This window comes from Cololabis saira, chromosome 14, assembly GCF_033807715.1.
Source record: "Cololabis saira isolate AMF1-May2022 chromosome 14, fColSai1.1, whole genome shotgun sequence".
Lineage (NCBI taxonomy): Eukaryota > Metazoa > Chordata > Actinopteri > Beloniformes > Belonidae > Cololabis > Cololabis saira.
In genome coordinates this window covers 12,376,618-12,401,998 of record NC_084600.1, presented here as the reverse complement: position 1 = coordinate 12,401,998, position 25,381 = coordinate 12,376,618, and the positions used below count along the sequence as shown (strand labels likewise).

The following is a 25,381-nucleotide window of genomic DNA, read 5'->3' as shown; positions in this document are numbered from 1 at the left end:
AACGCAGGAGAAGGAAGTGTTGTAAATGTAATAAGATTTATTAAGAATCTTTATTATTCCATTGGCATAATTCTTCATCATTAATATGTTTTATCCATTATTATCATTGTTATCTTAAACAGTGGACAGTTAGATCTAAAAGGCAGCCCAAAGTTTACAGGCAATATATAACTTAAAACTTTCTCCATAGGGAAAACTTGTTTTATATTCATATATAATATCAACGCAGCATGAGGTCCAAGATTCTGCCCACGTTATACAGTATTGTACATGGTCCCGAAAATAAACATCAAAACAAATCTGCTCAAAGAAAAACAACAAAATGGCAGCCTACATGCATAACAAAACAAACAAAAAAAAAGCATTTAAGATGCATACACTCATATGCTGAAACATGCGCACAATCACAAAATTTACAAAACTTTCATACATACAAATATTACAAAACGCTAATTTAATATCAGACATCATTATGTTATCAAGAGAAGAGCAACAGGCTATTTTTTTTTTTTTTTTTACTTTTTTTAAACTCCATGTCTTAGTTCAACTTTCAAAATGAAAAACTTAAAAAAAAAAAAAAAAACAGAAACAACAATAATATAATTAAAGACAGTAAATGTGTCTTTTCCATTCACTCAACATGTACGTGTTTGCCGGAGTTGTCACAGTGTTCAGGGAAACCGAGTGTAGGCACACACGATAGCATCCAAACAGGCTCATACCATAAATCACCTTTGTAAAAAAATAACCTGCTAGTAGCTACACACGCTCGCACACACTCCATCATGCACAGGGCCAACTGGAGAATCAAAACACAGCCATGCTACGCGTACAATAGAATTAATTATGGTACAGGATATAGAAAAACAGAGTCCCGTGCACAGACGTGACGTGTCGGGACAGCAGTGGAGGCAAAGGAGCAGATCCACACTGACTGCATACTCTGATGAGGGAGCGACATCTGGAGGCTGGCAGGAAGGCTCGCCGGATGTGCACATAGACACAGACACACATTCACACGCACACCAGTGGATAACACAACACATTCCCTGTTTTGACTTGTAAAAAATATTTTCAGTAACTCATTTTTCAAACTAGAGCAGCAAATTTAGGCTGTTTTTTTGTCTTGGAAATCACTTCCAAAAAGGGGGTTTTCCGCTGACGTGTAGTAAATGTCATCAGGAAAAAACAGACCGCGTCTAATCTAGTTCGAGCAGGAAAGTAGAAACCATGAATGGAAGTCCACGTGAAAGCCGTTCAGGGGCTTTCGGTTGCCGAGCAACATGACCGGCGCATGTTTTATCCACGACGCGCCGAGGTCGGGACGCGTCTGTGTGTGTTGTGCCCCAAGTGGTGCGTGAGTTACTTCAGTACGAAGCCTGAGGTGAAGCAGCAGGGGGCGCTATTGCATTAGACAGAACATGGAGAGGGGGGGGGGGGCAGCAAGGGCCAGAGGAAACCTGTCACTGAGTGTTGAAGAGCAGTTGAGGGGAGAGACGGAACATTCTGCGTCGATCCTCGTCCAGCGTGACGGCTGAACGTCTGGAGAGGCGTCTACAGGCGGCAGCGGGACCGGCTTTGATTCACTATTACATCCATTTCTCACAGAGAAACTATTGTTGGGGGTCTTAAGGTTTAAAAAAAGAATTAAGAAATGCAGAGAAAAATTCCAACTATTCATCAAAAAGCCGAAGAAGACGCGTGTAACTGTTACTAATCATGTTGTGTGTGTTTGAAACTAAAACGACCTCCCGTCCTGCTCTTCCCGTAGTTTGGTCTCGGGCTCGTCCAGAGCACCGACGTTACACTTTGATGAGCAGACAACTGCTCCCTCATAATCTCCTTCGGAGGACGTTTGCCGTTTCAAAGTGGATTAAAGAAACAGATCAGATGTAAAGGGCGGAACAGAAATGACCCACAAAACACGTTTCGGTTCTTCTGGTCTTTTCTGTACTTCAGTCTGGATCGGGTTTTATTGCTTTACCATGCAAGATGCGACAGTAACATCACCTGGGGATTGTTGGAACGGGATAAGAGCCAAAGCAAAGATGACATTTAAGGGGAAAACATGAATCGCTCCGTGAACTGTGATCTACTTTGGACACGTACGAGTAATTCATTGGTGCCAGAAAAGCCAGCGAGCTGCTTCCTGCTGCTCTTCAACACATCAGAGACGCGCCGCCTCCACCTTGTGAACGCATTAGTGTAAAGGAGCGGAGGCCGCACCGCCGCGGCCACGGACCCACCGGACCCCCGTGCTTCTCTCTAAATGAGGGACTTCTGACGGTAAACCCTTGATGCCTGAGTGTGAACTAAGCTTATCGTGTTAGTGCTTCTGGTTGCGGAGGAGAGAACGAAGGAAGGAAAGAGGTCAATCAGAGTTCCTGTGGTGGCAGCGGAGGCAAATGTCAAAGTCTCTTTTCCGCGAACACTGGCCTCCCCCACTGAATGGCCGTGGATGCTCCGGTTCACAGCTTCAGCTGCGACGCAAATATCACATGTGATATTTATCACAAAACGTCCCAAAAACAACGGCTGCTTTTGCTCGTCAGAGATTCTCTGGTATCGATCACTGACCGGGAGTTCAGAGTCTTTCAGTTCGTCCGTCCCATCGCTCGCTCGCTCAGTCGGTTTGTTCAGGTCAGTTTGAGCGGGAAGGTTGGCACGGTAACCATGGTGACGGGGTTGAGCACCGCAGCCTGCCCAACCAGTTGGGGGTGCGGGCCGAGCACGGCGGTGGGTTTCCCTAGCGACGGGCCGGCCTGGCCCACGGCGGCGCCGCCGTTCACCTGCGCTCCGTTGGAGCTGGCCTGAGGGCTGGCCTGGACGTGCGGCAGGGCCGGGGGGGCGAAGGCGTGCGTGATGTGCCCCACCGAGACGCCCTGCGGGTACAGAGGGAGGTGGGAGGCCAGCGGGGCGGCCAGGTGGGCCACCGGGTGGACGGTGATGTGTCCGATGGGCTGGGCGGTGAGCTGCTGGGCGGTGAGCTGCTGGGGGCCGGCGGGCCCCGCCGGGGCCGCCGCCAGCTGCTGGGGGCCGGAGGGGGGGCCGGGGGAGGGGGCTATGTGGGCCAGGTGCTTGTGATTGGGTGGGAGCGTGTGGCTGACGGCCTGGATGACCGACGGGTGGGACACGGCGGCGTGGGCGATGACGGTGGGCTGGACCTGTAGAGGGGGGGGCCCTGGAGCCGGGCCGGGGCCGGGGACCGGGGCGATGGCCTGAGGCGGGGAGTGCGTGGCGAGGACTCCGGAGAGAGGCAGAGCCGTGTGCTGGAGGGACCGGTGGGGGAGGAGCGGCTGGGCCTGCAGGAGAGGGGGGGCCGGCTTGATAGGGACCGGGGGGGCCGGGGCGTCCTCGTCCATGTCCGGCTCGTACGCGTCTTCTCCTTCTGCAGATCAGAGGACACGGGTCAGGATACGGGACAGAACCCCACAGATTAAAAGTGAAGACCGTGTTGAAAAAAATCGATTTTCCGATTCTAAATCGATTCTCATATTCATTCCTAAAAATGTATTCTTATGTCTAAAGATCGATTTTTTTTTTTTTTTTTCCTTCATCATTTTCACCAGGTGAACTTTAATCCCAGTAGTCGGACACACAGTTTGTCATGACACCTGGAAAAATGCCAGGTGCTTCATGGCAATATGTGTGCGTGGTGACAGAATAAATTAGATTTGTTTACTGCATGAACTGTTGCAATTTATTTCTTTTTTGCACTTTAAATGGATATTGAAAGGCCTGTTTGAGTTATTTATTTCTTAGTTATTTCACAATAATTATTCTGAAATTATTATTTCACTAGTTATTTTACAGTCATATAATTCAGGCAACAGCTCAAAAAACATTTTAAATAACACTAAGCCAAATCAATATCGGATCGGATCGAATCATGATAATCGATTCTGAATCTTAAGAATCGGAATTGAATCGATTCTTGACATTTGAATCGATCCCCAGCCGTAATTAAAAGTGAAGACTGTGTTTAAAGATCAGCAGCTGTGTGTGTTTTGCTATTTCGTCATGTTGTCTTTGTATAGATATACGTATTATATTTATATCACAGTTATATTTATATCATAGTCATATTATATTTATGATAGAGCTTACATTTGGTATTAAACAGGTAATTTTTGTAAAAATTATATATATTTATTTATAAAAATTAGTGTATAGTATAAAACGTAAATACAGGCATATAATTTATGTTTAGTTGTGGAATGGGGGTGGGATTAAATAAATTTATACTTCCTCCCACTCCTTTTCGAACATGTAAGTGAAATATGCTTTTTGATGTGTTTTTTTTTTCTTTATGTGGTGGAATGCCAACCTGTATTTGTTTCTCTTATCTTTTTTATACATGTTCGAAATAAATAAAAACGAACGAACGAACGAACGAACGAACGAACGAACGAACGAACGAACGAACGAACAGAACCATGCATGTGTAAACGTGCAGAAACACAGATGTGTGTGCGGTGGGGCCCTGGCCGTCACCTGAGGCTGTGGAGGTGGACGCCTGGTCGTCCTCCGGCTGGATGGTCTGCCGCAGCACCCGCTCGATCTCCATCACGTCCATGCTCTGGCCCAGCTCGTTCTTCAGCTCGGCCAGCCGCTGCTGCATGGAGATCTTCTCCCGGGCCAGCCGCTCCATGTCGTGCTCGTACTCCTTCTCCTTCCGCTTCAGGGTCTGCCGGGGGGCGGGAGGGGAGGCAGATCACATGTAAGACACTCACACAGGCTTCTGCTGAACAATCCACAACATTCCAGCAGGAAAAGCCATATTCATTGAAGACTCGTACGTTGAGATGTAATAAAGAGGAAGAAAAGGTACGTTTAAGTTGCCTTCGCATTATTTCTTCTGCTTGATTCATAACTGTTGTGAAACTGCTGATAAAAGGAACACGCCACTTCCTGCAGATGTTTTCAGTGAAACAGGCAGAGACAGGACGTCATAATGAATGATCTGGGCTGCAGAGTCAACGCAAGTATCCACATTACAGACGTTGTCAGGTTGGAACCTGCTTAAAGGTGACCTATTATGAAAAACAGGTTTTCTCTTGCTTTAACATATATATAGTGGTCTCCCCTCAGCCTGCCAACTCAGAGAAGGAGGAAAGCAACTGAATTGTGCAGGGTCTGTTCACCCCGCCCGGAGGATCCTTCCAGTGTCATGTGACTTCTACGAGCTGTTCAGATTTGTGCATTTTCGTTACGTAAGCAAAATGCAAACCACGCCTCGGTCTCCTCCGCTGCTGAAACCACGCCCACAACTAACTCCGCCAGACGGAGCTCCGCCATTGTTCAGCAGCGGTGGCTGCTGAACAGTGAGGGACAGTAGAAATGAGATTTTGCGTCAACAATCACCCTCATAAAAGGATCAGTACCAACAGTACGGACCCGGCAACTGCACACGAGTCAGCGGTAAGTGACGTTCATTTTTTATGTTATTTATTTTTGTTTACAAGTATGATCTTTGCATGGGCTAAGTATTTAGCTTAGCTCGGGCGTTACTCTGTGTTACGGAGCTCCGTAATACATTTATTTCTGTTTATGGTTTCAGATCTTCCAAGCACCTGAAGCTTCAACGACACCTTCAGAAGACGCACGGTCCTTCCTTGAGCAAACAATAGTGCATAAATGTTATTTATATACAACTTATGTTTTATTTTTTTAACAATAAAGTTGCCATTTGTGAAAATTCAGTGTTGTGATTTCTTTACAGTTAACATGATTCATTTGTCTTGTAACATAAGAAATTAAATGATGAGGAATCGGAGTAAAGAACTGGTGTACCTGTTTAGAATTCAATTAAATCTTCCTGTGTGAATTAGTGTGAAGACGAGGTGACCGTCCCCCCCTTCAGGGAACTAAAGGCTGATTTATGGTTCTGCGTTACACCAACGCAGAGCCTACGGCGTAGGGTACGCGTCGATTTAACGCAGAACCGTAATTCAGGCTTAAGATCCGTTTACACGTGTCATAACTGCATGCGAGCATCCGACTATCGCGAGCTGCGTGACATCGGACGCTCTCTGTCCACACTGAAACTGTTAAACTCACGGCCAGTTAGGACAGTCCAATAGAAAATAAAGCAATGGAATTGATTTTGTCGCAGAAGCTCCCTTGCATGGGACACGCTTTGTGTACGGAGCCGGCTCTTCTCCCCAGAGCGACGCTTTAGCCGCTTTTGCATTAGTACCACCTTAGCTCGGTTCTACCCGTTTTTCGCTTTTGCATTAGGGCTGAGACGGGTAGAGGCGCTCCAAGCCGATACATTTTTCTGTAACCATTTCAGCGAGGTTCTATAGCGGGCTGAGCCGGGACTATTTCTGACGTCACCACCCTCCTCGCCACTGATTGGTCGGGGGGCGGGGCTGTCAGACGTTTGAATCAGGAAGTGGGGAGTCAGCGCGAGGGGACTCGCGGCTCGCAGCGATTTTATTATACAGCAAAAACGTCTGTTTGGTGATCCAACTCTGAGGTGCAGATGTTCATAAACCTGGTGGCTGTCGAGAAAAAATTTAAAAAGCGATGTAGACGGGCTGTTTTTTTCTCAGCCGCTCCCGGCTCCAGCTGATTTCTGATCAGCGCCGACACAAACAAAGGTGCTGCGCAATCGAGTACGTCACAGCAGCTTCACCACAACCCCCCCACTTCTCCCCTGGCTGTGCGAAAACACACATGTGGAGCCGTGTAAAGCCGCGCCGAGCCGAGTCGGGCCAAGTAAGTCCTAGTGCAAAAGCGGCATTAGTTCCCTCCCCTCCTACACGTCATTCAAGCAGCCAATCAGCACAGAGCCTCATTATCATAGCCTCCCCGCCCATCAGGATCAATCACAGAAAAGGAGGCTAGAAGCGGTAAACCTAGAGACATGGCCCAGAGGCTGAATTTCTGATTTATGTAGAAAAAACAAGCTTTAGATTGTTTTTAAGACATTCAAGGCCTGTTTAAAATATACATTAAATGCCATAATAGGTCCCCTTTAAATATTCACACAGACTCGAGACCATCATTTGTCAGCTTCCTTCCCTATTCACAGACGTAGCGAGGTTTTAACATGAATGCAGACTTCCTGCTGGGCATCATGACGACATCTAATGTCCCTGGATCGATGCAGTCTGACCATCACCGTCTAAATGAAGGCATGGCTTCCTGAGTGTGAAGTATGATTGTTGAAACCAGGAATCAAAATGTCTGAAAGATTTAACAGGAGGATTAGAAAGAGGGAGAGCTTCCCGAGCCCCGACACGCCACATCTTTGACCCACTTTCTGCTCTTCAGCTGACGCCTGAACACCAGGAGTTAGCCGAGTTAAGGACATTAACAGATTACTACGGAGGAATGAGAGACGGGGGAGGAGGGGATGTAGGAGGCAAACACAGAGGTGGCCAGGAGGTGAAGAGGTGGACAGGAAGGGACCGCATTACCATACATACAAATGCGCAAAAGTCGCCCTTTTGAGAAGCTGCTCGTGTCACTGACTGACTTACGTGAGAAGAAACCCACCGAGATCTAAGATCTGTCTTAACCGACATCTTGGCCAAAGCGGCGTTAACCACAACACAACCACTGATTCTGAGGCTTAAACACAACAGATTCTTACTGAATTCATCTCATATCATGTGACATGGGCTTCTGGTTGAACAGTCAGCACGAGGGCTGGAAAAAATGATTGGCAGGAAAAAGAAACAAAAAAAAACCCAGAAATGTGTCCTGTGGGCACAATCAAACATAGACAATCGGGCTGGAAATTCAAGAGTAGATGGAAAATGAGCATATGGGGACACATGATCTTACTACAGGAAGCTCTCTCCAGCGAGCGGAGCTGTTTCCCTCTGCAGACACGTGCTGCCTCGCACGCAGGCCCACTCCCCCCGCCTCATCCACATTCACTGCACGCTCCCGCAGCCGCCGAGAGCTGGGGAGCTCCTCCTCCTCCGAGGGCTCCCCGGCTCTCATCAGCCATCGCCTCACATACCGCCACAACAACAGCAGCAGTAGCAGCATTAGCAGCTTCCTCCAGCCTTTTAAATGCCATGTCAGATGCCACGCCTTATGTATTGGAGCAAATCCCCTCAAGAATGTCTTGGTTTCACGTCGATGGCAACGTTTCCTGTCCTGAATTAGGCCTGTGTTGAAAAGATCGATTCTCTGATTTTAAATCGATTCTCATATTAATTCCTAAAAATCGATTCATATGTCTAAAGATCGATTTAAAAAAATAATATTTTTTTTTGTTTTTTTTCATCATGACATTACAACTTTTGGTATTTTTTTGTTTATGCCCAAAAAAGGAATATTTTGTTGGACACGAGAATAACTGGTGCCATGTTTTTGCCTTTAAATACGTTTAAAAAGGTATGAAAACATTAAAGTTTTCAGTTATAATTGCATAAATTGTCTATATTTATTTGCTTTATATACTGTCTTGGGGTAACATTTGCATAAATGTTAAAAACTAAATTCTCATAAATGGGGAAAAAATAAAAGCGATTTATTTCGTCCTCTGTTTCCTCCCTGGATCCGTTTGGTAATTCTACACGATGTTTCTGAAAGCAGTTCTATCAGCATTCTGGGAGCTGATTGGTCCTTACAGCATCATTAGCTGCAATACTTGCTGTTGAATCTCAATATAATACTAGTATTAATATATTGCATAACTAGACAGTCATATAATTCATGCAACAGCTGAAAAAACAGATTTATTAACAGTAACCCAAATCAATATCGGATCAAATCAAATCTTGATAATCGATTCTGAATCTTAAGAATCGGAATTGAATCGATTCTTGATATTTGAATCGATCCCCAGCGCTATCCTGAATAACTCATTATTTTCATGCATGGATTCCCCGTTCACACGCAGCTCAGCGGTGCACCCACAAGGTGAAGCAACACTCGTAGCAGCACGAGGACCTCGTGGCCCGAGCGTGCACGTTCCTCCAGCAGCACCGGTCCAAGGTCTTCCCATGCAGACCCAGACACCGAGACTCCTGCAGCCAGTCGCCAAGGAAACAGCTGCCGCCCATGGCTGTTTCCTTGGCAACCGCACGTCGGAGGTCAGAGCTACTCGAGTAGAAGTTTGAAGACAGAAAAATTAAATAAAACAGAAAGAAACTCCCATCTAAGTGGGGATGGCAGGAAGCGTGTGAGAGGATACACGCCACATAGAGGCACTCTCCCTTCCTGTTTCAAAACATCCTTTTCTTTAGTATAATCAAAGGTTACAATTTAGCGGGATGACATTTTCTGGGGGAGGTGTGCTCGCCGTAATCACACGTGTGACCTTTATCTGATAAGAGGACGAGGCCACCAGAGAGGGTCACGGTGTCTGACAGTGGGACGTCCTCGGCTTGATAACGTGTCATCAGAGCAACGCCGGAACCACACATCCTTGATTTATATCACACATTAATAGATGGCACGAGCTGACACTAGAGCCCCCGCCGCTCGCTGCCTGTTGCCATGGTAACAGAGTGTTCCTGAAAGGCAGCGGGGTGCACAGGACAAGGAGAGTTGAGGGGAGGTAAAAAGCTGATATAACCTGTTTATATTCTACTGCTGGAACCACAGGAAGAAACCCACTGTGCATGCAGTAGCCGTCCCTCCCTCCCTCCCTCATTCGTCTAAAAGCTGCAGAGCAGATCAGTGGGTGAGCTGCGGTGATGTCACTAGGCTCGCTTTAGCCATGTGCTCAGATCTCACATGGCCGAGAGAGAGAGCGATAGCGTTTACAGGTGGAGATGTGTGAAAACAGGCGGATGGATACATGCACACTAGTCGTGACTCAAATATGTGCTGCACATAGGGATGGGCGGTATGGACTAAAAAATGTATCACGATCATTTCTGGCATTTATCCCGATAACGATAAAAATGACGATAAAAAAAATACAAATTCAATTCCAACTATAAATCTATTTCGCTCTGAGATCCGCCATGTTTGTTACACAAAAACGTCATCAACGGGAATTTATCCTTTTTTCTTTCTTTCTTTCTTTCTTTCTTTCTTTCTTTCTTTCTTTCTCCCCTTTCCTTCCTTCCTTCCTTCCTTCCTTCTTTTTTTCCCCTTCCTTCCTTCTTTCCTCCTGCTCTCTCCTTCCTTCTTCCCTTCCTCTTTTCTCCCTTCCTCGCTTCCTCCCTTCCTTCCCGTACGTTGTGTGTGGATTTAACGCAGAACCATAAATCAGCTTTACAAAAAACCATCATCAACGGGACTTTATCGTTTTTACCGTGAGATGACAAATTCTTACCGTGGGGAATTTTTTGGCCGGTATATCGTGAACGGTAAAATATCGCCCATCCCTAGCTGCACACCTAAACAGCCTCGTATCCCTTCCAGAAACACGTGGACACCCTAACTAAGACAACTAACCAGTGTGTTTACATTCTCCAGCTGAGGTCGATGCAGCACAATAACTAAATTATCTCAATTTCAGGTAGATTATCAGAAACATAGGACCTGGCTGTGATCCTGTGTACACAGGGATGTTAATCCCTACCCCGACTGATCATAACCTACACGTGCAGATGGATATTTAACACACTCGTGTGACTGAGCCTTCTGCTTAGATCAAAGATCAGAGGTCTGAGTGTCGAACGGGCAGGAATTCACTTTGTCCGGTTTGCTGTTATTAACATCACAATTTAAATGACTCTGTTTCTCAGCTCTTCTCATCTCTGCAGAGCTACTTGTGTGGGCTGCACAACACACTGCACCAGTACGGATCAGTCCACGGAGGAACATGTTCATTATTCAGCTGCCTACCAAATTCTTGCCTAACAAAGTCCAACATCTTCCCTCTCGAAGATTTAACATCAGACCGGAAGCACGAAGGAAGCAAATCCCCACATTTGCATGTTATTGTTCAACATTTTTGTGCTTAGTTCCCCTCTAGTAGCCACCAGTCCAGAAACTGCAGGGCTTTTAACTTGGAGGTTCCTGATATTCCCTCCGCTGGTGACCTTTAAAACATCGAGCTTTAAGGGATAATCATCTCATTCGGTTCTCTCGTATATGTTCATTGTCAAATATGGTCTCAAACCCTCGGGCTCCCTGGGGGCCGCTGATCCCCGAGATCCTGCTGCCAGTTTGGTTGTGAGCGAGTTCCTCCTTCTCACAGCCTAATATAGCTCCTTCCACCGCGTAATACACTCAACTCTAAATATCACAGCTCTCCCCCTACAAAGGAAGGAGAAGAAAGCGAGGAATAAGCGTAGCTCTGGGCCAGGGAACCCTGGTCCTAAAGAGAGAGAGTCCTGCATGTTTTAGGCGTTTCTCTGCTTCTTTACACCCTGATACAAAGGACTGTGTCACTAATACACTAGTGCAGACCTGAATGAGAAGCTGGTGATGATCATTAATTAGAATCAGGTGTGTTGATGCAAGGAGACATCCAAAACATGCAGGACTACGGCTCTCTAGGACCAGGGTTCCCTACCGCTGCTCTGGGCTGATGTTCATGTCTGCGTGAGGGCAGGAATCTTCTCATCAGCTCCTGCAGATGAGCGCTGGCGTCTCCCGGAGAGCTCACTCAGCTCCCTGTGCCTCCGTTTGCAGCGTGGGGTTGTTTTGTGGGAACTATCTTTCTGTAGTATTTAACTCTTGAGCCAACAAGTTCATCGCTGCAGGAATGGAGACGGATGTCTTCAAGAGAGGTGCAAAGGGTGAAAGGGGGGGGGTTTGTCTGGCCTGGGTTCGGGTTTCTTCCGTGTCGGCCTCTGGCCTCTAGGGTGGCGGGGTTGTGCCCTCCCTCCTCCACTGTAGTTGCAGTTCAGGTAAAACCTTGTTTTCACCTTACACACACAGTTACAGACATACACACCTGCTCACTCACCTACACACTCACCCTACAGTTTTGGGGGGACAGTTAATTGCAGTAGTCTAGTCCTGATTCAGTTTTAGAGACCTGGAATGGTTGCTGTTTGTGTCTCTGCCTGTTCTTGTTTCTGTTTGTTTGTTTTCTCCCTTTGCAGATTTCAAAGGCTTGTGTGTCCGTTGTGTTTTCCTGTCTTTCTCTCACTTCAGATTTGCAGCAGATGCCACCCCACCTCCCCCCTTACATATGTTTAAGGAAAAAAAAAGAAGATCAAAATGCATATATATATGCTTTAGGGCTGAACGATTAATTGCATTTGCGATAATATCGCGATGTGATAAAACAAGATTTTCTAACCGCACAGGTTGCGATTTGACCAGTCACGTGATCTGGTCACGTTGCCGGCAGGGAAAAAAAGTAAACAGTGCCGCGTGTCCGCGTGTAACCTAACCTACCATGGCCTCATTGTTAGGGCTCGGCCAGGCGGGGCTTTATAAAAATATGGGCTTTATAAATGTATTAAATATATGAGCATGGAGTCGGCGTGGCGAGGAGCACGAGCCGGGCGGACAGTGAGAGGCCTACAGCGTAGGCTCTGCGTCGATTTGAACGCGGAACCATAAATCAGCCTTGAGCCACACCTGCAGCCCGTCAGCTCATCAGGAGGAGAAGTTAAAGAGCGGGGCTGCCAGTTGTTCATTGCTGGTTCGTTTTGTTAACTCTGAGATTTGTTGGTTTGTTTGTTATTTTTTTGGTGGGTTTTTTTCCCTCTCTGTGATTTTTGAGTTATTTGTGAAGAAGTTCTGAGTTTCCTGTGAGGAAGGTTTTTTTGTTCCCTGTGGGAGTTTTTCTGTGTTTTTCTATTAAACTACGCCACGTTTTGGCTAAAGTTTAACCCTGTTTGGTGTCGTGCGATTGGATTCAGAGAGAAGGCCCATAACACTCGTGTGTACAGACGTGTGTAGACGTGTTAAAGAGGTAAAACCACAGATTTGTTTTCTTTATTGTTGTAATCTGTGCTTTAAATTAATCTGACATTGTTTATTATAAAACAGACTGATTTATTGCTTGTGTAGTTGAAAAATACATGAGAACAGGACCTTGAAAAAATAATCGCATATTAAATCGCAATATTGAGGAAAATCGCAATTAGATTATTTTCAAAAATCGTTCAGCCCTAATATGCTTTGAGTTTTACCAAACTTGGTATTAACCATTAAGATATATATGCAGACAAGGGAGAAAAGGAGAAGAAAAAAAACAAAACGTTTGTGTTACATCACATCGGACAGATTCTCCACCGTCTCATGAGCAGATTAACCCTCATGTGTGAGACGCCACATTAAAGCCATGACCTGCCAACAGAGCTAAAGGATCCCGGACCACCGTGACCTGGATTCAGCTGCACCAGCCGGTTTGGGGAGAGAGAACCATGAATAACTAAGTGGACATTTGCCAGAAAACTGGACGCCGCCCTTTCTACGTGTTTAACAGAAACCCCCATTTACCTGGATGTAGCGCAGCGCGCTGCGTAGGACGCTGAGGTTGGACGTCTTCTTCTCGTCGACATTAGGGACGTTCTTCTTCAACGTCTCGAAACATTCTTTGAGGTGCGCTCGCCTGAAAGTCAGGGGAGAAGAATAGGAAAGTGTGGCTTTTGAGTGGGTTGTCTTCGGCACGCGGTCAACATTCACTGTTACTGGAAAGTGGGTCAGTTTGTTGACAAGTTAAGCAGAAACGTGTCCTTAGAGAGGTCCTAGCTCAGATTCTGTCTGGACTATCAGAGAAGGTCCAGGAGGAGAGTTTCCCTCTCTGGGGAACTCCATCATTAAACAAGCTGCTAGAGATTTACTCTAGAAAACATTTGCACCGTGGCAGGTTGTTCTTTCCCTGCGGTCTTTAGTATGTTTTCACTCTTAGGGGCTGAAACAAATGCTACGTTTCATATCTGAGATCTCTCCTTCGTCTCATACAGAAAAACACATTTTTAAAGCTACTTGACATCACGGATCGCAGCTCCCTCGGTGGCGGTCGCCGGCCGAGGGCTGTGACCCGGCTCATCAGCTCAACTAGTACATTAAACCAGTCTGTAACTAGCTAGGCGCCACAAACACAGGGCTGTGTGTGGGTGAGGGGGGGAGGGGGCAACTTTAAGTCCAGATTATTTTACATCAACTGCAACACAACAGATGCTTTTTTTGTTTTTTAATTTTATTTTTTCCATGACTAACCTGTTCTTCTCCAGTTTATTATGCACCTCTCTGGTTCCCGCACTGGAAACACACAATAAATGATCAAATCCAATCATCATATGATCCACACTCATATATGAGTTGTAGCACACACACACAGCCGGAGAAACTGACCCTCCCGGTCTCCTCTTCCCTTCCAGGCCCCTCAAATCCTCTAGCGTCACTCCGTTGGGCCGCGGCTGGGGTGTGGGCGGGGCTTGGCGTGGAACCAGCGCGTGGTGCGAGCCGGAGCCGTTAGTGTTGATGGATGCTGGGAACTGAATCTGAACCTGAGGCTGCGGCACGCCGGACTTCACGTCGATCAGCTGCTGGCCCGGCTCCACTTTGATCTGGGAGGGGCACAGCAGGTGATGGGGGGCCGGCTGAGGCGGCTGCTTCTGTGGAGGAGACGAAGCGTTCTCCTTCTTCATGGGCGCGGCGCTGCCCAGGGATGTGGCCGCCGCGGCGACCGGCGCCGTGACCGGGAGCGGTGGAACGGAAGGCGTGGCGGTGACGACGGGAACCATGGGGATGACGGCGATGGGGAGCGGAGGCGGCGGGAGAGAGGGCGGCGGGGGGCCGGGAGGGGGGTGTGGACCGGGGGAGCCATCGCTCCACGAGACGTGGTTGGCCTTGACGTGCTGAGGTGACTTCACACAGTCCACGCGCTTCGACTCGGCCTCCCTGGTGATCGGCTCCCGCTCTTTGCACTGCTCTTCTGCAGAAAAAGTGACAAAAAAATAAATAAATCAATCAATGACAGGGTGATCAGAGTAACGTGACACAGCACAGGACATGACACGTATTCAGGCTCATCAGAAGAGGCTGATGGCTGATCAGGGTCAACAGAGCGGTGACAGACCAACTGAGTACGGGTCATGCTGAGGTACACAGTCGGGTCCACCGTGCTCAGACAGGGAGGCTTAATGACGTCTCCCTTTGGGTGCCACTACAGATGATCTGAAACACAACAATGAAGATGTGATCAAAGCGCAGACTTTTAGCCTGAATCTGAGGGGGGGTTACAAAAGAACCTGACATCCACCATTCAGGAGTTACACCCATCTCGCGCCTCCTACCCGGAGACGTGCCAGCCTTCGGTTGCTGCATGTTTGTACGGAGCCCCTCTGGTGACATTTGAAAAAAATAAAATATCTCGTGGCCACGCATTAATAACTCGTGGATGGCATTATAACCTACTGTCTGGACTTCGTGGATGCAACTTCCTTGGTGGGATGGTTATTCATCATTAATAACGGTAATTATAGTCTATTTATATTAAAGAGTAAAAGTATTGTCATGGCGAATGTATGGCTGTGCGATTAATCGATTTTCAATCTAAATCGGATTTATTAATCACAATCGATGTTTAAAAAAAGGAAAATCGGAAAATGGATTTTCCTTTTTTGCAGCTGGCTGCATTACAGACAGAGCCCGTCTAGTCATCTTTGTTTGGTCAAGAAAATTGTAAATGTTGTCACTTTACTAAACTCAAGGAGGATTTACAGTATCTTTCAATTGCACTTCATTCCCAATAGGGAAATTTGTTTGCTATTTATCTTTAAAAATAAAGATAAAATATTTGAAACAATTTATTCCATTGTCTTTTGTAGTTTTACCAAAGAAATCGAAATCGAAAATCGGGTTTTCAGAGAAAAAAAAAATAAAAAAAATCGGGATTTTATTTTTGTCCAAAATCGCCCAGCCCTAGGCGAGTGTAGTAATAACATGTGACATTTGAAAAAAATAAAATACGGTAATGCATGGCCACGCATTAATAACTCGTGGCCACGCATTATTTTATTTTTTTCCAAATGTCACCAGAGGGGCTCCGTATGTTTCAGATGCTTAAGCAACTGAAAGGTTCCTCCGTTGGGTTCGGATCAAGCAACTGAGTTGGTCTTTGGAGAATGTGCCATCTCTTTGCTTTCAGAGCATCTTGAAGGTTATTTAGGGTCTTTATCCACCTGCACTGAGAAATGCCCTAGCATTTGGCTGGTTGTGAGGAGTGAGTGTGTCCCTGCACGGCTCAGCATCAATCCTCCTACTCCTACACGACCGTACCATAACGCTGCCTCCGCCATGTCTGACACAGGATGTGGCGTGCTGATGAGCCGTTCCTCTCCTCCTCCACACTTCTCTTCTTCTGATACAAGCTCCTTGGTTCTGACAGTCCAGAGGAAATAAAGTCAGGGTATTGGAGACTTTTTTAAGGTTTTCTTAACGCTGGCGTTTCTGTTCTCGGATGTGCCCTGTGGTTTACGTCTTGTTGTAAACCATTGTAAACATTAGCCATCTCATGATTATATGGTTTTTGAAAATGATTCACATATCCTGTACAGTGGATCCTGGACATCTGCTGATGTTTTGAGGGTTTTTTCCTCATCAAGGAAAAGGTCCTGCGATCATATTCAGTTCTCCTCTGTGGTCCTCCAGGCCTCGCCATGTGGTTGAACTCAATAGTGCTTGCTCTTCTTTTTTTTTTTTTTTAAAGATATACCAAACTGCTGATGCCAGATCTACGTTTTTTGCTTTCTCTCTTATATTGTTTTTTTTCCGTTTATTTATTTTGTGTGTATTTTGAGATTGTTTTCTTGTAAATCCTCTTAAATTAAAGGGAAAAAGCCCCCACTTTCATCACATCTTCATTTTATTTCAATCATGACTCCAAAAATGCATGTATCCTGTTTGAATTAATAACTTCTAATGAATCAACATCCCATAAATGCCCCGAGCATGGAGGGGAGCCAGGCTGCTGGTCTGCAGTACGCCTTTCCCTCGACACTTCGTGTGCAGAGAGTGATGTCATCTAGGAATGAGACCGCGTGGACGGAGCTAACACTGAAAACGTGGCTGCATCTGAGAGAAAACAGCCCTCGGTCTGCCCTCTGATTGGACCGTTCGGGCAGTGGCCACGCCTCTGGCCCTGGACGACACCAGGAAGACCGCCGGCTCCTGCTGAGGTACCGCTCAGCCGGGTCGACCACAATCAGAACAACAGCAGAAATGTGCTGCAAACAAAACAATGTCTCTGGAAAACTCAATCTTCAGAAGCCCGAGCGGGCGTGTGTGCGCAAACGCACATGCACACACACAATAATATGAGTGAGTAGTTATCGCACAACCAAGCGTGCAGGCTAAATGTGGAAAGCCCTACGTTTCCATGGAAACAGTGGAAGATACCAGGGATTCCTCAAACCTCCGCCACGCCGACACACACTCCTCTCACAGAACACACACCGTACATGCCAAGGTGCCTGGCTGCACATGTACACGCTCGTTTATTCTCCCCGTGAGACTGTAAACCCTCATGGTGCAACCAGGGCAACAGTCCACCCCGGAGACCCCCGTCACAGCTAGAGACCGCCATCACAACTGTATGCAGAACAGAACTGCACCTCCCGTTCTCTGTACTTAATGTTCATTTATATTTGTGTCATTTTCTGACAATCCAATCTGATTCAGATCAGATTCTCAAACCTGTGAACCCTTAGAAAGCACAGCGTTATTACCAGCCATTAAGATGTTCACACTATTCCTGACAGCTCCAGAGCAGCCTCAAAACAATCCATCAGAGCTCCACCTGACTCTGTAGCTCGGGGGGCTCAGTGTAGGGTTGCTCCTACACGTCCAAGGATCGGGGTGAGGTGGTTTGGGAAGCTACTCAAAACACCTCACTGGGGAAACCGTCCCTGGGGGAGACCCAGAGAACATGTCTTTCAGCTGGTTTGAAAACACCAGGAAACCCCCCCCCCCCCCCCCCGGAGGAGCTGGAGAAGGTAACCAGAGATGGAGGTCAGGATGATGTCTTTGCTTCTACCCTTATGACCCAAACTCATATTGGATGGATGGATGCGTTGATGGATGGACTGTAACTTAAAATGGGTATAAAAATGTGTACCTTATACGAAACAAAAGATTTTGGTTAGACTACCATGTCTGTGATTAAATGTGATTTCTGCTTGAACTGCTTTCCATGCATTTACTACATAGTAATAAGCTCCCAGGATTGAAAATACTAAACTGAAGTCATTTAGGGCGTATATAGTAATTAAACTGCTATTTCTCATGACATGTATGACCCATAAAAATGCAACAAAGCATCAAAATAACAAGATCCACTGACAAACAGAGCTTCCCAGCGTGTTTTTGTCATCATGCGCGCGCACACACACACACACACACACACACACCAGCTCCAGACTGCCAGGAAGGAACACATATGTAAATGACATAACTGCCCCGGGAGAGGCTGGCCGGGACAGGTCCCAGTAATACCCCCACCCCCCCATTTGAAATACACTTTAAATATTCTTGTTTTGCTAGTATCATTCCGCTAGAAATTATGGGAAAATGCATAATTTAGTGTTGAATAAGGTGCCACTGCCAGGCATGTGCACCCCCTCTGATCTGAGATGCAGCCCTAGTAATCATTTTTTAGAAGCGGCCCTGGACCCGCCACCGTTCAGCTGTCTGAATGGGAAGGGCGGGGCCGAGCAGGCAGCGTGCACGCCTCCGCGCATGCGCGCATGTGTGTATTTGCAGCGAGGGGGGGGGCTGCACGTGGTCGCTGTGGGCGGGCCCAGCACGCGGTCGGAGAGGGGGGTGCAGGGCTGACACGTCATCAGGGGCTGGAACCATGAAACACAACACAAAAGCAGCCCCGCACGCACGCTCTCACGCACGGGGACCGGGCCCGCCCCGGCCCAGCGTGTCATGGACGGGATGGGCGACGGCTCTTATGTAAAAGAGCCGCCGTGCGCGGGCCCGCCCCGCCGGACCACGAGACTGGGAGGACACGCACGCACGTACACACATACCACAGTGGAGGGAATAGTTTTAACCAATATAGTTTTAACAAATTCTGGAGAACCCGACCAGACATCCTGTAATGTGCAGCGACATTCTGGACCTGGAAACTTGCATTAACTCTGCCGTTAAATCGACGGCGTAGCCTACGCCGTACGCTCTGCGTCGGTGTGACGCGGGACCATAAATCAGCCTTTGCGCGTACGGCGAGTCACAAGAGAACTGGATCTGTGACGTACACACACACACACACACACACACACACACACACACACACACACACACACACACACACACACACACACACACACACACACACACACACACACACACACACACACACACACACACACACACACACACACACACACACACACACACACACACACACACACACACACACACACACACACCGAGCGCGCCAAGTAGTTCTGACAAACAACTGTCTGTTTCCACCGGGACCGGGTCCGCGGGGACCGACCCGGACCACCGGTCGGTCCGGGTCGGTCCCCGCGGTCCCGGTCCCGGCAGGCTCCCACCCGGTCCCCTGGCCCCCCCTCACCGTGTCGGAGCTGCTGCTGCTGGGCCTGCCAGTCCAGGTACCGGGCCGCCTCCAGCAGCGTGTCGATGCTCATGGCGGGGGGACCGGGGGACCCGGGACCGGGACCGGGACGGACCGGGGGAGGGGGGGAGAAAGACGGGAGGGGGTCCCGCTGGTACGCGCCGCTGCACGGGCCCAGGCCTCTCTCTGTCCCTCTGGTTTCCCCCGGAGCGGCTGGGCAGCGTCGGTGCTCCTGCAGGAGTGGAGCCTCACATACGTGAACGCTGGGATCGCAACAAAGATGGCGATGCGAGCACGCGAATACACACAACAAGACGAGTCATGTTCCCGCGAAGCCCCGCCCCCCGGGCTCTGGCCCCGCCCCCGTTACTACGGCAACCGGCAAAACCCGGCGACCGGAACCACTCCGATCCCTCCGCCCAGTACTGGAGTTGAGGGGAGGGATGAGGAGGTGTCTTCAGTATTCACATTCATTACTCAGGTAGAAGTATAGATACTAGAGTTTAAAAATACTCCTGTAGAAGTTGAAGTATCAACTCAAGTTTTTTACTCAAGTAAAAGTATAAAAGTACTGGTTTCAAAACTACTTAAAGTATAAAAGTAAAAGTAATGTAAGGGGGAAAAAAGCCATTAAGGACAAAAGCCATTGAAAATGAATGCATCTTAGTATAATGCAAATATATTAAAGAACCATATATGTGTACTATCGAGCATTAACATGTGTTTCAGAGAGCAGGAGATATGATGACTAGTTGCCTATAAGTATGTGCAATACTCTTCCATCCTTTCAGTGCAATATTCTCCCACCCATCCAAGTGCAATATTCCTCCACCCATTCATGTACATTTTTATTTTATTCTCCCATTCACTCTTTCCTTATAGTGTATATATATATATTTATGTTTACTTTTTTGTTCATTTTTGTTGTGTACAGTTTACTTGATTATATAGTCTTGCATTTGTTTTGCACTTTGACCGAGCTGCTGCCTAATTCCATTGTAGAAATATAATGATAATAAAGGCTTTCTATTTCTATTTCTATAAGTATTGTAATGGTGCAAAAAGTCAAACTTCAGAGGCATGTTATCATTTATCCTAACCTTTACTGGAATGTATATCCAAGTTTAGTTGCAGGAATCTGAGGGAACGGATGTAAGAACAAAACTGGACAAGAACATCTGAAACAACCACAACCAAATTCACTCTATCCGGATGGAGCAATTTAACTGGATAGTTTTTGTTTAAAGGCCGAAATGAAATAGAGTAACGAGGCTGTTTTTAAAATGTAAGGAGTAAAAAGTACAGATAATTGTGTGAAAATGTAAGGAGTAAAAGTAAAAAGTCATCTGAAAAATAATTACTCCAGTGAAGTATAGATAACCAAAATTCCTACTTAAGTAAGGTAACGAAGTATTTGTACTTCGTTACTTGACACCTCTGGGGGGGTGGCATCCCCTCTGAATTTGGTGAATTTTGTGTTGTAATGGTCCTTTTAAGAGAGTTAAAAGCAATCATGTGAGCTCTAGTATTTATATTATGAAGCTCAAGAATGAGATCAAATCATATTTAGGCAGAAACAACTTTTCATTAACTGTATTTGGCCTTCAATCAATTTTTGGCAGGTAAAAAGACCCATTTTCAGGGGAGAAATCAGATTCTGGCAGGCAATCACTTTTTGGCACGACACCGGCTCCACTGGATGGAGAGCAGTTCCGCTGACGTCATTAGGGGCCTCCGGGTTTTCCTTCCCGCCGCGGGCCCGCAGCGCACGAAGGGCGATCCGGCGCCAGCCAGCCAATCAGCGCTCAAGACAACAAGGCATGGTGCTGGTCCACATGGGCGCCCGCCCGGCCCGCGCGCGGCTCATTTGCATGGCGAGAGCGTGACTGGCCACCTTGCTGTCTCGAGATCCCAGCTGTCAGTCAAACGGAGAAGGGGCGTGGCCTCCTCGTCTAGGGTTCAAGCTGAGAATAAGAGCCGTTGACCCCAAAAGCATCATAATCAGTCTGTAAACTAGTATTAAGGAGAAAAATAGATTTTTATACTTCTATTTGTTGCAAATAACTCACACTGAGCTAAAGAAGGAGTTCAAAATATATACAGGACCGTCTCAGAAAATTAGAATATTGTGATTTTCTGTAATGCAATTACAAAAACAAAAATGTTGTACATTCTGGATTCATTACAAATCAACTGAAATATTGCAAGCCTTTTATTATTTTAATATTGCTGATCATGGCTTACAGTTTAAGAAAACTCAAATACCCTATCTCAAAAAATTAGAATATTCTGGGAATCTTAATCTTAAACTGTAAGCCATAATCAGCAATATTAAAATAATAAAAGGCTTGCAATATTTCAGGTGATTTGTAATGAATCCAGAATGTATGACATTTTTGATTTTTTAATTGCATTACAGAAAGTAAAGAACTTTATCACAATATTCAAATTTTCTGACAGTCTTGTATATGAACAATTAAGTGCTATCTAATATGTTCCATCCTTGCAATCTTTGAAAATATTAATTTAAAAAATGTTACATGTATCTATCTACTTAATCCCTTTCTCCATGTATTTTATGTGGAGTTTGTCTCATGGAAAATAAATTAAAAAAGTGAAAAAAGAACTTACTGCATCAGGATCTTGTATTTGTGTTGGATATTGTGAACTGTCTGTCATTGATATGCAAGTCCTCATGTGCTAGTGCATGGTATGCGAGGTGACAGAAATGAAAATTCATGCAAGATGTGTCTCTAATGGGAAAATAAAGCATGTGGTGTCATGACTGATGGTTTAAACGGACACCCTTATGGCGTGTATGGCTGCATGGTAACAGTCTTTGATTGGACACCGCTCAGTCATATATATCCTGCACCACATCCTAGGGTCTGAGGGTAAGAGCCAATCACAACAGCAGCCCAGCTGTACATTAGAGCTGTTTTCACCATGTCCTACATCCTTTTTCCACACACACATCTGCTAATATCATTACAACCCTCACTGCTAAACCCCAGATGTATCTGTAAAGGTCATGTGGGGCTGAAAAGGAAACCAAAGAGGATGAAGAAAACCAATGCATTCTGTGCATTAGGGGGCGGGAGTTATCTGCAACGGACTGGGACGGTATGACATCTATGAGTGATGATTTATTTGGCAGATAAGTACAAGGGAATGTAAGGAGATGCAGCACATGGTAAGCACATGAGCTGCATGAAAAGAAGACGATGGGGCTGCATGTCAGAGGAAAAGAGGAGGAGGAAAGACGAGGAGGAGGAGGAGGAGGGATGGCTTGGGGAGACGGTGGAGTGGGAGGGATGTGAAGAAGGGAAGGGCTGACCCAGTTAGAAGTGCTGCATCACTTGTGGGTCTACCCACCAGTGAGGAAGTGGTGGAACACGGGGGACCCCACACACAAATGAAAGGCAGGAATGGAAAGACAACAATACTTTGATGGTTTGGCTTCCATCAAACTCCGAGGTAGAGAATTCATGCCTAAACTACAGTGCACGTGCTGTGTGCAGAGTAGTAGTACATTCATCTCTGCAAATATTTAGATGTTGAAAATAAGGTCATATTAGAAAATGCGTCATTGAGACAAAGGAGCTTTCAGCTTTCATGCCCTACTTTGAGAATTTGCTCAGGAATTAATGTTTTTTTTTATTAAAAACACGTTTTGCAGTAATGTAATTGCTCAGATTAGTGTAATCATTAACATAATGCTGAACATTCAATACTTAGTTGACAATACTGTACTGGCCATGACCAGGAACAAACTGCTTTCCCTCTCTGTAGGTCTTTGTGAAGGCCTTACTGCGGCTGTCTTCAGGTGGTGGGGGTTTCTCCTCTCCTCTCTCTCTCAACACCCTGGTGTTGCTCTCGCAGCTCTGAGTTACCGTCCGTCTGCACCGGGAAACACTTCAATGGGCTTTAATTGAATCTGAGGAGCCTGTATGACACTAATTTAATGCATCCATCTGGTTCTGACTTCTGCCACACCAAACAACAATGACCTAAGTCCATGAGGACATTTAAAATGGTTTGTTTTTTGGGTAAACTTGAATCTGGACCTTTTCTTCTTGGTTTACACTCTTCCACGCGGTTGCTGCTGGTAGGGTTGGATTCCTCCTGGTTGATCAGGAGGGGTTTGTGTCACCCGCACAGAGAACTCCTCTGACTAGATGTTACAGGTTCAGCAACATCTCCCAAATGCAAATACCAAACTTTCAATCAACTCCAGACCTTTTGAACGCATACATTATTTTAGTCCCCATTTCCAACCGCTGTGCTTCCTAAACATTCACCAGTGTTGGTGTAAATGCCTTCAGGTTGGAGCTGGAAGTCTGCACGTCAACCCAATACACATTTTGTGACTATACAGGACTGTCTCAGAAAATTAGAATATTTTTCTAAGTTCTTTATTTTCTGTAATGCAATTAAAAAAAAAAAAATTTCATACATTCTGGATTCATTACAAATAAACTGAAATATTGCAAGCCTTTTATTATTTTAATATTGCTGATTATGGTTTACAGTTTAAGATTAGGATTCCCAGAATATTCAAATTTTTTGAGATAGGATATTTGAGTTTTCTTAAGCTGTAAGCCATGATCAGCAATATTAAAATAATAAAAGGCTTGCAATATTTCAGTTGATTTGTAATGAATCCAGAATGTATGACGTTTTTGTTTTTGTAATTGCATTACAGAAAATCACAATATTCTAATTTTCTGAGACAGTCCTGTACATTTTTTATAAAGCAGCTAAAAAAAAAAATAGTGTCTGAAACCGTATATGTATGTGATGGTAAGTATTTCCATAACCCTTAGATGTTATATTAAACATCATTTCTATGACATAATATCAAACCAGTCGAGCATCTACTGTAAGTTGAAAGTAAAGCAGTCATTTATCTGCCTGTGCTGCTTCTCCAGGTTTATTTTTGCAGCAAAAATTCAAATCGTCATTTTATGAGCCTGTACAGAGAAGGGAAACTCTTCCCTTTTTTGTTTTCTGCAAAGAAAGTGTCCACTGCGTGCATGGTGCCGTTGCCCCCCAGGCAGTAGTTCTTGCCCCCACCTGGACCTGGATACACAGCACCGCTAGAGAGCGCTACACCCTGACATATGGCGTCTCCACCCTCCCTTGATTCCCGCCAGGCTTTGCGGGGATTACAAGGCAAATCATGTCAATGGCTTTAGGAAGAAAAAAAAGAGAAGCGATCTGTACTAGGATGACACACAAACACACAAATTACCACAGAGCCTGCAGCAGCCTGCCCTGAAAAGAGAGACACCACGTGACCACCTGCAACTCCTCAGCTCCCTCCTCAGTCGTGGGACCAGACAGGTCCGTCCTGCACTGACCTTCAAACCTCCAGCACATTCTTATCATGGACACTTATTTTTGGACCAGTGTTGCCCCATAATGCACTGCACCTCCTGTCAGCGTCTCTCCGGAGCAGAAAACAGAAGTGTTGTGTGAGTGTTGAGATGAAGTGAAGTGGCTGACCCAGACGCAAAATAAATGAGCGGCTGGGACGCGTCTCCCTCTCTCTTCTCTGTACCCTGGTGGGATGTCTGGGCTGCATGAACGGTGCATGAGGAGGGCGGTGGGAGGATGTAGGCCAATCTTTCTACTCCACTGGCTCTGATGGGAAACAGCTTCAGACTGAAGCATGTTTCAGTATCTGTGCAGAAACTCCCATGAAGCCGGTGGTGAACTCCTCTTCCTCCTGCCATCACCTCGTCTCTTTAGGAAATGTTCTAGGAACCACCTCCCTCCTCACCGTGGGCCTTCACCTTCAGCCCTTCACCCCTCACAGGAAAGACCCCGGTGCAGCGATCACGCCGGCCGTCCCGGGGACTGTTGCCAGGATGACTGAGCAGAGAAAGTAACCTTGGGTAAAATCCATAATTGATATACGGGCCTGAACCGCGGTCGTCTCGCCGGTGGCCCCGCCGG

General features: G+C 46.3%; 1 protein-coding gene across 3 annotated transcripts; it reads right to left on the bottom strand.

Moving 5' to 3' along the window:
• Positions 1-19: 19 nt before the first annotated feature.
• On the bottom strand, positions 20-19,733 carry mntb (MAX network transcriptional repressor b). Of its 3 annotated transcripts, XM_061739721.1 has the most exons (7): positions 19,421-19,733; positions 14,912-15,009; positions 14,185-14,767; positions 14,050-14,091; positions 13,327-13,438; positions 4,495-4,687; positions 20-3,388 (listed from the first exon to the last, which is right to left on the bottom strand). In XM_061739721.1, the coding sequence occupies exons 3-7, from the start codon at positions 14,574-14,576 to the stop codon at positions 2,637-2,639; spliced, it is 1,491 nt and encodes a 496-aa protein (XP_061595705.1). In that variant the 5' UTR covers positions 14,577-14,767; positions 14,912-15,009; positions 19,421-19,733; the 3' UTR covers positions 20-2,636. The 3 variants fall into 3 exon arrangements, with proteins under 3 accessions (XP_061595705.1, XP_061595703.1, XP_061595704.1); XM_061739719.1 differs by lacking the exon at positions 14,912-15,009; XM_061739720.1 differs by lacking the exons at positions 14,050-14,091; positions 14,912-15,009.
• Between the last annotated feature and the right edge of the window lie 5,648 nt (positions 19,734-25,381).